This window comes from Xiphophorus maculatus, chromosome 4 (assembly GCF_002775205.1).
Source record: "Xiphophorus maculatus strain JP 163 A chromosome 4, X_maculatus-5.0-male, whole genome shotgun sequence".
Taxonomy (NCBI): domain Eukaryota; kingdom Metazoa; phylum Chordata; class Actinopteri; order Cyprinodontiformes; family Poeciliidae; genus Xiphophorus; species Xiphophorus maculatus.
Genome location: NC_036446.1, coordinates 34,429,651 through 34,442,514, shown reverse-complemented (window position 1 = coordinate 34,442,514; position 12,864 = coordinate 34,429,651). Strand labels below are relative to the sequence as shown.

General features: G+C 38.0%; 1 protein-coding gene across 2 annotated transcripts in view; it reads left to right on the top strand.

Moving 5' to 3' along the window:
* fah (fumarylacetoacetate hydrolase) overlaps positions 1–8,636 on the top strand; it is a 59,351-nt gene extending 50,715 nt beyond the window's left edge. For both annotated transcript variants that reach the window (XM_023332143.1, XM_023332142.1), the window contains 4 exons: positions 913–959; positions 1,576–1,677; positions 3,228–3,345; positions 7,327–8,636. In XM_023332143.1, the coding sequence (XP_023187911.1) occupies positions 913–959; positions 1,576–1,677; positions 3,228–3,345; positions 7,327–7,403 (344 nt within the window). In that variant the 3' untranslated portion in view covers positions 7,404–8,636. The remainder of the gene's footprint in view (positions 1–912; positions 960–1,575; positions 1,678–3,227; positions 3,346–7,326) is intronic.
* The last annotated feature ends 4,228 nt before the right edge of the window (positions 8,637–12,864 follow it).

The following is a 12,864-nucleotide window of genomic DNA, read 5'->3' as shown; positions in this document are numbered from 1 at the left end:
AGTGTAGGTTCTGTGTATTTCTTAATTCTACAGCTGTGAGTTACATGGACTGTCTGTGTCATATAGAGTTAGGCACCATTTGCAATTGAATGATTCCAGTTCCTAACAATTCTCAATTCAAACTCTATATAAAGACAGAATGACAGAGTCAAAAAAAAGTCAACAATGAAACAAATTTAACCAGTTGCTTCTGAAAAAAATACTCTCAATTTCTCAATTTTAATTGTATGATCTTTTTACCTTTCATGAACTTAATTATTCATTTTTTTCCACAGGACTACTTCTAACTAATATATAGATATCTTATCGCACATATGTACTTGAATATATTCATAACAATATTGTTATGAATCTTCTTTTTACATCTTTCACGGGAGAGCTTTGTTTTTTAAAAGTTGATTTGTGGCCAAATATTTTCTGTCTTTTAAGGTTTCTTTAAACAGTGATGGAAAAATATGAAGGGTATCTGTCATTTTGACATATCACACACACCAGACCACTTGGTCCAGACACGCAGAATTTATGCACATTAAATCCATCAATAAGAGAAAAATTCCTTATCAGAGCATCACCTGTGACATAGACACTGAGCTCATTGCATCTCACTATCTGGATCGCACTGAGCCGAGTGGTCCATTCATTTATTAAAGTGAATCCATACTCTCAGTTGCTGCCGCACACTGTCCATGGCTGCGCACACACTACAGCTGCTTTTTCTTTATTGAAATTTGACGGCTTCTTCAGTTGCTGGACTGGGAATTGAAATTAGGAATCAAAATGTACAAACTTCAATCATTCTGGGAGAACTGAAATGTTAGCTCTGTGCTTAAGTTTGACAAGTGATTCTTGAGACTTGATGTCCTACCCTTGTGTCATATATGCTAAAATGTTCTCTGCTTTTTCTCTCTCAAGGTCAGAACATGACTGAGGCTGTAAACATCTGTAGTTCAAATTTTAAGGTAAGAATCTGAACAAAACCTCAAGAGGACATTGTGGCATTTTAAGTAGACTCTAAACACAGACAGTCACATGATTATCTGATTAACCTTTCTCTATTATTTCTGACCAAATCAATCAGATGGTTCAACAACTTTGTTTCCGGCAAATAATTTCACGGACCTGATGTTGTTGTTGAATTGTTGTTCTTGTTTTTTGCCTATTGCCTTTGCCTTGATGTTGGTTGTTAACACCTTTATTAACACTGTAGATACAGTATTTACTTTATTCATTAGACTTGCCAGTAATCTCTGTAAGAGATAGTACTTTATAGAATTACCTGCCTTATGATACACTCACATGTTGTGATAATAAAGTGCGAAACTTAATTTAGAGCTTCAAAAAAATGGTTTTCAGATCCAATATATTGCAGAATAACAAAGGTTTGTTACAGAAAGAGACTGTGAAGGTATGTTGTCTGAAGAGATGATCATGATTTCATAGCTGCAGGCTTTCACAACTGTGAGTGTCATTACAGATGTGAGTGTTAAAGCTGTAATAAAATCAAGGGTAGAGAAGCAGAGTTTACAGTAAATTTAAATGAAATAATTTCCTCTTTGTATCTCTCTTTGTTTAAAGTACATGTACTGGACAATGAAGCAACAGCTCACACATCACACAAGTAATGGCTGCAATGTCAGACCAGGAGACTTACTAGCTTCCGGTACCATCAGTGGACCCGTAAGTGTCAGCAACCTTACTGCCTTGTTAATAATTAAGTGGTTTTGCACACACACACACACCTGCATACGCCCGCGGACACACACGTGCGCGCACCCCCACACACCCACACACACACATGCATGCACACCTACACAGTATATCTGTCTGTCTTTACAATGTCTTTGAGTTGTCTTCCATTAATTTTTCCATTCATTTCTATAGCCTTGCCCTGACCTTTCTCTAATACTACCCATTAGTCAATTAAAGCTCAATCGGCACCTTAGTCTTAAACCTAAGCTCTGATAGGTCATACTTCATACTTCATCCGTAGTGCTAAAGTTGGATGTCATTGACATAGATCCGTGACAAAAATTGTCAGTTTGTTGCCATGCTTTTGCATTAACTAGTCTACTAACACTATCTGGTTTTGGTATTTGCAGGAGACATGGATTCTTTTGAGAAACATTTATCTGACACAATAAAGAATTATATACATTTGTACAATACTTTACTAAATAACTTCTATAAAAATAAGACTGATGTAAAGTTAACTTCTTGATGGAAATTGTAATGTCGTTGCTCAAAGAGGAGGCTGTCTGAAGAAAACTGCGGCTCTCTGCGACCGTTTCACAAAAGCAAAACAGAGGAAGTTGAGAGGGAAGGGAAACCCCTGTGGATAGCAGACACTTTTTTTAAACAGCTGTAAACGTACATAAGAAATGACTCAAAAATACCTACTGGCTGTAACAGCCATAGTTGTGTGGTTTCTCGTTAACACAGCCTAGGTTATTACTAGTGATTGCTAGGTTATTGCTAGCTCACTACAGAAAACATAGGAGTGTGAAAACATAGAAGAAACGTGTTTCAGATGGACACATGGACTGAGACGGACCTATATATTTTATCTCCCTAACTCTTAGTAACATTACATGGACACTGCTATTTCATGTTTGATAATACAGCCATTCAACCAGGCTTTGTAAAGTTGACAAAGAGTGTGGTACTGTGGAATTCTCAGAACCAGTCTGGTTGTGAGTTTTTGTCTGTCCTGCTGATTGTGTCTGCTGCCTCTTCACCACCACTGATCACGACTCAAATGCTTTCACTTTCTACACAAACCGAGAACATGTATCTAGAAAGTTAATTTTCTATTCCCTCCCCCTCTGATGTGTTGTGCTGGAATAAACTGGCCAGTGATTGCTTCTTTTTTAGCTTAGCAACTAGCTGAAAGAGATAGAAGGAAAACAGAGAATTATTTATTTTCAACAGGCAATACGAGAACTGAAGATGAAAATGGACAGGAAAAAAAAGTTTTATTTAGCTATATGCAATAATATCATTATTGTGTGTAGATTAGGTTTCTTTTGGTGGATCAGATTTCTGAATTCTACGTTATTGATAAGTACTTCACATTAATAATGAAAAGAGTAAAAATTGGGTCACATTAAATTATGTTTAACTGACAATGCAGAAGCTGACATGATCACACAGTGCATTGTTGCCAAAGGTATATTTCTTTACATATAATTATGACTCTGGCTAAAAGAAAATTTACTTTATTTCCACAGAACCCTGGCAGTTTTGGTTCCATGCTGGAGCTGTCTTGGAGAGGGTCAAAGAGTATTGACATTGGAGGAGGAAAAACTAGAACATTCTTGAAGGATGGAGATGAGATCACCATCACAGGTTAGACATTTTGGTGTCAAAGGTGAATAACATATTCACATAAATATGAATCTATGGAAGCCTGTTTCCGCCACTGTGGCAAAAAATAAATAAATAAATGAATAAAAATATAAACTAATTATTTGGAGATACAATCCCGAAATAATGAGATACTATTTCAAAATAATGAGATGCTATCAAGATTCAGGATAAAGAGGACATCCCCTCTCGATCCGCGTTTCCCCATCAGATACGATTCCCTCCTCGTGGCTCCGCAACGCTCAGTGCACGTGTTTCGGCAAAGTTGTCACACTTTTTCACAATTTCGCAAATGCGCCCTCATCAGACACACTGTAGCGGCCTTCTAGGTTCCAAAAACAAACATTTCCAACAAAGGCGGTGGGTGATAACAGGTGGTTTGATTCTTGCACGCACTTTGACAAAATTGTTTGAAAAAATATTGTAATGTAAAATTTTATAATGTGCTCCTCACCCCTCTTCTGCTTTAGGTATTTCTGCGTAGTCTTATCATGAGATTGGTCAAGCTGCTCTCAAGACTTATGCAGTGTCATATAACAGCAGGGGAGAGCTCCTTGAGCCTGGAGACTAAGTGTTACTTAGATGTAGAACTTATCTGCCCTCTTTAGCATGGAAGAACAACCACCTATCCTTAACGATAGACAAAAAAGATGGCAAGACCATCTGTGTTAGGCTCCACAGAATCCCTGGCTGGTACATCACAATCAAGGGATTCACACCTCTCATCCAATTAAGTCTCTCTTCTCTGACCAGAACCTATAAAAGGAAGGCAGATCCACTGTTGGTCAGAGCAGACTTGACAGACTCCTTTGACTCTGTATTTCTGTTCTCACCTTGCAAGGTTTTAATAAATTTCTTATTTCTTCTCATCCAGACTCTTAATAAAGTAATTTCTTCCATGACAAATATATATGCTTTACTTCTTGTTAAAATATTGACAAAATTATTACAAAAAATCTCTTACAACTTAGTTGAAAATGAAAGTTAACTTAATCTGATGTTTCAAGTACAGAAGGTGGTCAAAAAAATTATTTTACTAACCTCCAGTCATCACACTGGACATTTGCCCAAAACAATAAACCTCCATCAAGCATCCGGTGTGTTCTTAATTACTCAATTTAATGGGTCTGACAGTTACCAAAGTAATGAAAACAATTCCAAATATATAAATTAATTACAGATTTTGGTTCTAACTTAAATATATTCTAACTATTTGGAGCCGCTGACTTAACAGAAGTGCAAATAATGGATATTCATTTTCATTGTATTTTTTGATTTGTTGTTTTTAAGACTAGTTGTGGGTTTAAATAGCATTTCACTGGCGATGTTTTCCGTAACATATAATTACCGGTACCCAGTAATATTTGTACATTTCCTGTCTACTTAACATCTTTTAATACAAAAACATGGTGGACCATCATGTCGGCACCCAGTTCACCGGGCTTAGCAAGTTTTCTGGACTATAAATATATATAGTCCAATATGTGAACTGATTTTCCATAATTTAGCTTATGGATGTACAGTGTTTTTGTACATGTTTGTTTTATATCATTCTTATAGCTTAATAGGAAGCCTTATTCAAACTGGCCACCCACATTAATAAAATGATGAAATAATATTGACCACAAAACACTGTATTTATAAAACGAGTCTGATGTCTAGAACCACAACGCAGTCCACGGCCGTGGGGTTGAGATGGTGTTGAAGGAGATGGATGAACCTTGTTTGGATAAAGAATGGCTGAAGATGAAGAGTTAGACTGGGTTTGAGGATCGAAGATCACGGACCGCAAGCGTTTGGAGCTTGAGGCTTGTCTCATAATGTCAGGAGGGGAGTTTATTGCAGTGGGTGGAGAGTTGAATAGGTTGTCCGAGTCAGAAGATGCCCTGAAGTGTCAGGGCATCTTCCATGGTAAGTAGATTCTTGATGAAACGAGTCTGAGTCTGAAGTGACGAACGTAACTTTGACGAAATGTAACAGACAGAGATGAATAGGCGAGCAAGGTATAAATAGGCTACTTGAAAAATTAGATATGTGGTTTGGGGCGTAGCCCTGCTCCCAAACCTAAGTTTGTTAACTTTAACGTTAACTCCATTTATTGATCATTTCATACACAAACAGCTGTTAAGTACATAAAATGCTGGCTAGAAAAAAAATTCGTCTGCAATACTTGTACTTTACAGAAGAATTCACCAGAAAGCTACAGGTTGTTGTTGTTGCACCTAAAGGCCCTAAGTTTTTCCTAGATGTGTTTCACTCGTGTTTTCCGGATCCACCGCTGGGTTCCGCTCGCTCCTTCCTGGGAGAAAGCTCTCGGTTTGGGTTGGGAGGCATCCTACGTTGGTTTGTCCGCTGCTTCATCCATGGACCTTCATCCATGGCACCATGTGTTCCTCTTCCTCATGTCATCAGACGTGTCCTGTACACTGTTGTGAAACATAGGGCCGTTCTAATAAAACACGATGTCTGGATGTGTACATGGTCTGGGAGCGAAGTCCCTTCTCTTCTAAGATCTTCCTGATGGGATTGTATGCTTTACGTTTAGCAAGGATATCACTGGGGAAATCTTGATCAAAGAACATCTGTTTTCCTCTCAGCTGTATCATTTTCTTACCCCAATCAGTACGAAGCACAAGTTCCTTCGTGGTATACTCCAGAAAATGTATCACGATGGATCTGGGGTTGGAACCGAACGGCTGTTTGGCAGCGCTGTATGCCCGGTGTGATATCCGTGAGGGACAGTTCAGTTTTAATAAAATTCTCTATGAATTTTTGTAGGTTATCTCCTTCTTCTCCCTCTGTGACCCCATGAATATGAATGTATTCCTGCGTGAACGGGCGTCCAGGTCTGTTAGACGTGTTTGTAGGTCTTCTTGTACCTGGAGCGTGGGGCTCAGTACGTCTTTGACATCCATGTTGAATTTCTCTACCTCGGTTATTCGCTGCTCAGCCTCCTCAACTCTGTTCATTACGTCTTTCAGGTCTGCAACAATGTCGTCAAGCTGTTTCCCCATCTCTTTTCTAAACTCAGACATTTTGTAAATGTAAATCATCAAGTATCAAATAGTGAACTGTTTGATACAATGTTTTCAGAAATGTCTGTTGTTCCCTTTGACTTTGTCTCGTGTTTGATTACGCTTTACGGACTGATGGGCACATATTATATCCTCTTTTATCAGTACTCCAGTAAGCTGACACTGTTTTGACAGTTTTGTCTTGTTGAATTTTGTTTTTGTTGTATTTGTTTACTTTTTGTTGTTGTTTTTCTTCTGCCTTGGCTGTTTAACTTTGAAAAATCATAAATAAATGTATAAAAAAAAGAATATAGGTTATTTTGACTGAGGGAAATTTTTCTTGGGCAAAATGTTACATACAGTAGTTGTGAATGAAATTATTAAACGAACACACAAGGATAAACTCAAGGTCAAAACAGTCAACAATAGTACAACAAGTTTAGGCTACAATATGAGATGTCAGCTGTAGGATGCAGCATGGGAAGATGTTAATGTGTTGTGGAATGAACACTGCTGGGAGAAGGAATTGAACAGAGAAGAAAACAAGCAGGCACTTGGAATAAGTAAAGACGAAAGAATGAGGGAAAAAAAACAGTTAAAAAGCTTTGCAGAAACCAGATCCTAAAAGGGCATTTGAAGAAATGGCATATTAATAATAATGGCATAATAAGTCAGTAAATGGCATATTACTGAAACCACACCACTTAACTTTAGGATACTAATCAATATTTAAAAAATACAGAGCGATGTAGACTTAGTAATAAGTGTATTCAATAACTACTTAACCTTGTTATTTTTTAAGTTACTTTTACACTGATAACCAAGCCTCGTCATAACTTTAAAACGTTTATGTATTGTTTTGATGTATGCTGTCTAATTATTGTTATATTCTTCTGTATCGGCTGAATGATGTCAGTAATATTTTGTAATAATGATTATTTCTTCTTAGGTTACTGTGAAGGAGATGGATACAGGGTGGGGTTCGGACTCTGCAAAGGAATCATCCTCCCAGCCCTAAATGACTAAAACCAACAGTTATTGCTGAAGTCATCATTTCACGGAATATATATATATATAGTATATATAAAGCCTCAGTAAACAACATTATTTGTTTTTGTATCCCTCGCTCAATAAAAACCAGTTCACCTTAGTCTCCACAGCATCAGCATTTTCTAAACTCATTCAAAACTGCATACTATAGATATGGTTCTTACCACTTAAAGCTGCAATATGTAACTTTTACCAAAATTTGGTCAAACTGTCACCGTGTTTCGACAATATAATATGAGACAGATAATCTGTGAAAAGATTGAGCTCCTCCACTTCCTCCCAGTAGTATTACTTCTGTTGTCTGCAAAACTGCACCTCTCCCAATCAAAAAACAATCAATCGAAGCCATGAGGAAGATCTTAGGACTGTTAAACATGCTTATGTACAGTATGTACTACCTAATGTGTTACTGATGATGAGACAACTTACTGTTCCAGGAAAACGATTTATCTGCCGTCATCAGTGATGATGCTAAATAGTCTTAGCAAGCTCCATTGTGGTGACCCAGCTGTTGGTACCAGACGGGACAGGGAGATGATGTGAGCAGCATGTACATGAGGTGACTGACATCTCTAAGACCTCCTCCTGGTACTGATTTGTTCTTTCTGATGGAGCAGTGTATTTCTGTAGATCAATCTCTTTCAAACTGTGGTCCTCAAGGTACTGCATGTAAACAACCTTTTATCTTACATAATGTGAGCACAAAGTGCGACTCTATAATTAACTCACCAAAGGATTGTGTTTAAAAATAATAATGAAGCTTGCCGAGATGTTCAGATGTTCTTGTTCAACTGTTTTTTTAGTTGTACTGGAAAATGATGTTTGTGTCTTAATTTCCCAAATACTGAATTTGAATTGAGAATGGAGCATTATTTTTATAAATAATAAACTGAAGCCTTATTGTAAATTCAAACTGGAAGACTCTTCAGCCCTACCTGCGTTACGTTCATCTGCTGCAGCCTATCAACATCAGACCATGCCTCGTCTTAGCGAGTCATCAGTCAACCTTCTGTTTATAAGGACCTTCATCCATGGCACCATGTGTTTTCCAGGGGGGAAGATGTCACCAATCAGCATCGCAAAATGTTCATCCAAGCTTAACCCAATTCACAGCACAGTGTCTTTTGTGGAGGTCAGAGTTCCTTCTCCCATAAATTAATTTGTAAAAAAAAAAATTAACTTTAAGAATAAAACTTTTTAATCACTGTCTTTCTCTGTGTGAGTCTCTCCAGATTGAAATACAGTCTTGTTTGAAAAACAAAAATACATAAGTGAGGCGTGCCGTGGTGACGTAGCGGTTAGCGCGACCCGTATTTGGAGGCCTCGAGTCCTCGACACGGCCGTCGCGGTGACTCCCGGACCCGACGACATTTGCCGTATGTCTTCCCCCGTTTCCTGTCAGCCTACTGTCATATAAGGGACACTAGAGCCCACAAAAGACCCCCTGGAGGGGTAAAAAAATAAAATAAAAATACATAAATGGGTTAAGACTGGGTCACTCAAAAAGAAAAAAAAAAACTGAAGGTATCGGAAAGAAAACGCCAGGACTGCTTATATGATCAGACGAAGTGTCAGGTTTAAACACCTATTGAGACAGATTTAACAAACACAAGAAAGACAAGAGAGTAGATTCTTTTGTACTCGCGAGGAGAACAGCCAGAGATATGTTTTCAGTCACACATCTCTTCCGTTCTCAAAACATATGTGTCCGTTCTCCCTTTTTATTGCTGTTAGGATCCCTGTTACAGAGAGCGTCTCAAAGGGGTGGGGAAAACACTTCAATCACATGATTGCAAAGCAAATGCTAGTCACTAACAAAACACATGATATCTACACACTAGATTATTCTGTTCCAGACACAGGGTAAAACAGAGCAAGTTGTACGTCTTCACAGCGATGGTTTTATAGCTATCTAACAGGTCAAGGATGCAGAGGTTTCTGTTGAACGATAACCCTGTTGAAAACAGTTGTCTCTGCTCTTCCTCAGAGAGGCCTTCTGAGAGAGGAATCAAAGTAATTCAACAACACAGAAACTTCCTTTATGCTAAGATGAAACAAATAAAGGCATATAAGACAAGAACATTATAAAGGCACATGAAACAACAAATATTTGATAACATTATATACAATTTACCTAACAGGAAGCCAAGTTATACCTCCTAAGAGTATTGATGTGTCATTCATAAGCGATTCAATTTCTTTGAACAAGTCTATGCCATAAAAAAATCTCCTTTGGTGAAAACCTTTTACAACTTTGCTTGCTTGTAAAGCTCTGCTCGCATGTCAACAAATGTTGATATTTTTATTTAATCTTTAAATAAATACAATTGAAATACATTTTTATATGTAATAATGCATACAAGGATTATTGTTTCTGCCAAAGCAATGCAAGTCGATTTTTCTTTTATTATGCTTCTAAACTACTAATAGCCCAAAAAGTATGTTAATGCACACAACACAACTTCTTTTTTGATTTCCATGTGTTTGATATCATTGGAAAACTTAGAATCCACACTGTCAGAGACTGCAAATAACTCAAGTAGACTTAGTTATTTAATCTTCTCAAACTTTAAACCCCTTAGTTGTAGCAATCATAACAACATTCCTTTTGGGATTAAACATGATGTCAAACTGGACACAATATACACAGCGTACTGTATATATTGACTGGCTTACAGCAGCCACTACCGCAGTGACTGCTGCAAGCCAGCACTTTAGGGAGACAAAAGGACCAGATCGTCATTAAATGATTTACAAGATGTTTACCCATCGTACACCCAGTCTTGCAATCATTTTATTCAGTGGTGTCCAAAGTCGGTCCTCAAGGGCCAGCAGCCTGCATGTTTTAGTTCTCCTGGTGGTAGTAACAACCTTTTCAGCATGTCAATGTTCTTCTTGGGCACTAATGAGCCATCATTTGATCCAGGTGCCAGCATCCTAAAACATGCAGGATGCCGGCCCTCAAGGACTGACTTTGGGTACCACTGATTTAATTTAACAGAGAAATCATCAAGGTACAATATAAAAAGAACACCAGACAAAATTCCACCTTGTCTGACTCCATTAGATACAGAAAAAGGTTCAGAAACCTTCGAATTCCACTTAATTTGTATAGACTGATGAGGATACCAATAATGTAATATCCTGATTAAATATGCAGGGACGTCTCTACTTTGCAGTTTGATAAACAACTTATGGTGGTTAACTCTGTCAAAAGCTTTAGATGCAACCAAAAAAAACATAAAAACAGAAGTATTCTGTCTCATATTTACTTACAATTTCTTTCAATTAATAAATACATAAATCAGTACTGAGCTTACTTTTAAAACCTAATTGATTATCAGTTGTTGTTATACACTCTTGAAGTATTTCTAATAGAATATGTTCCAAAAGTTCAGACAATACACTGGCCAAGGCTATTGATCTGTATTTAACAATACTTGATATCTTCCCAGTTTTTCATTTTACTCCTGACAAAAAGTACTGATAACATGGAGTCAGGCAAAAGGCCATGTTTTAGAAAACTTCTAAAGTACAAAGTAACACATGAACTCCTTGATTAATGTACCTCAGGTGCTCTGCTTATAAATGGTCAAGACCCCATGCTTTATTTAATGACATTTGCTCAATAGCAACATACAATCATACCATCATTAGGTCAATATTGCCAACACTGAACCTCTGACTATTTACACAGATAAAAATTCCACAGTAATGCTTCCTCCATATTTCCGCAATATTCTTATCTCCAGTAACCCCTCAATAATTGTTGACAGCAGAGGCTTACTGCTATTAATTAACTTTATCTCATTCTAAAACTTTTGTGATGGGGTTTATTTGCCAGGGAGTTTACCCACATTCTCTGATCATTCCTTTTAATATAACAGACAGCATTCTTAAGCTTAGCATTTGCAATTTTCTTAAGCTCCAAAGTCTTTCCAGATCTTGGCTTCTCTATAGCAACCCAGTCCTTATAGGCTGCTCTAGACTTAGCATGCAACACAGAGGCATATTGTGTAGCGGCCTCTAGGAGTGAACAGCCAGACGCAGGGAGTTCCAAACGGGTGCAGTTTATTATTAACCTTCCTTGTCTGACACCGTGAAAACTGCAGTATAAACAAAGGATACATGATGTATAAATAAACATAAATGTTCACAAAACACAATTGCGCACATTCCTACCTCGTTCTGCTTCCCAAGAGCGCTATTTTACAGATTTTCTTTACTTTTCCTTAGGCTCTAACGCTCACTCGGCGTGGTTAGCAAACAGGAAGTGCCTAACACAAAAATACGCGAAGAAGAACTCTACCGCTCTATAAAATAAATTCACAAATCAACCACTAAGTGTCACTGTGGTACCAATAAACAAAAAGAAGAATTTCACCATTTAGTAGCTATTTACACTCCCACCAAATCCTGTCTCAATAAATGAACAAAAGAAGACATGAGGAAAGTAATTGAACAGGATTTCTTGACTCTACTAAATGAGCATGTCTGCAGAAAAGAATAACGTGGTGAATAAACTGTACAAAGGTTGTTTATCACTTCTCATCATTTTCCAAAAGAAGAACCAATTTCTGGATTGGTCTCTCAATAATTGAGAGTTTGGAAGAGGAATTGGACTTTCGCTCTCCGACTTGAACTTTGACTCGACGGACCAATCCATCATCGCCTTGAACAGTTTCAACCACTCGTCCTAGTTGCCACTGATTTCTTGGAAGGTTGTCGTCTTTGATAATGACAATGTCCCCTTTCTTGAGGTTGCGCTGAGCTGAGTGCCATTTCTGTCTCATGGAAATGTTCAACAAATATTCCCTTTTCCAACGACTCCAAAATTGTTCAATGAGATACTGCACTCTCCTCCACCTCTTTGTGGCATATAGGTCCTCTTTGACAAACACTCCAGGGGGAGGAAGAGAAACCTTAGATTTCATCATAATGAGATGGTTCGGTGTTATGGGCTCCAATGCTCGTGGATCATTGATTCCATCCACTGTTAATGGGCGGCTGTTTACAATAGCCATTGCCTCATATAACAATGTCCTGAGGGAGGCGTCATCGAGTCGGCCTGAGCACTGTGCAAAAGTAGCATTCAACACATTTCTGATGGTTCTGATCTGTCTTTCCCAGATACCACCTGCATGACTGGCAGAGGGGGAATTGAAAACAAATTCACACTGTTTGTCCGTCAAGAAAACTTCAAGTAACTTAGTGTCACATTGTTTCAGTGCTTGTGTGAACTCGTTCCTGGCACCAACAAAATTAGAGCCTTGGTCACAGTGCAGTTGTCTTACAGCTCCTCTAATGCTGATAAAGCATCTCAGTGCATTTATGAAAGAGTCAGTCGACAGGTCTTCGAGCATTTCGATATGGACAGCTCTAGAGTAGAGACATGTGAAAATTAGACCATATCTTTTGTATTCTTTGCGGGCTTTCT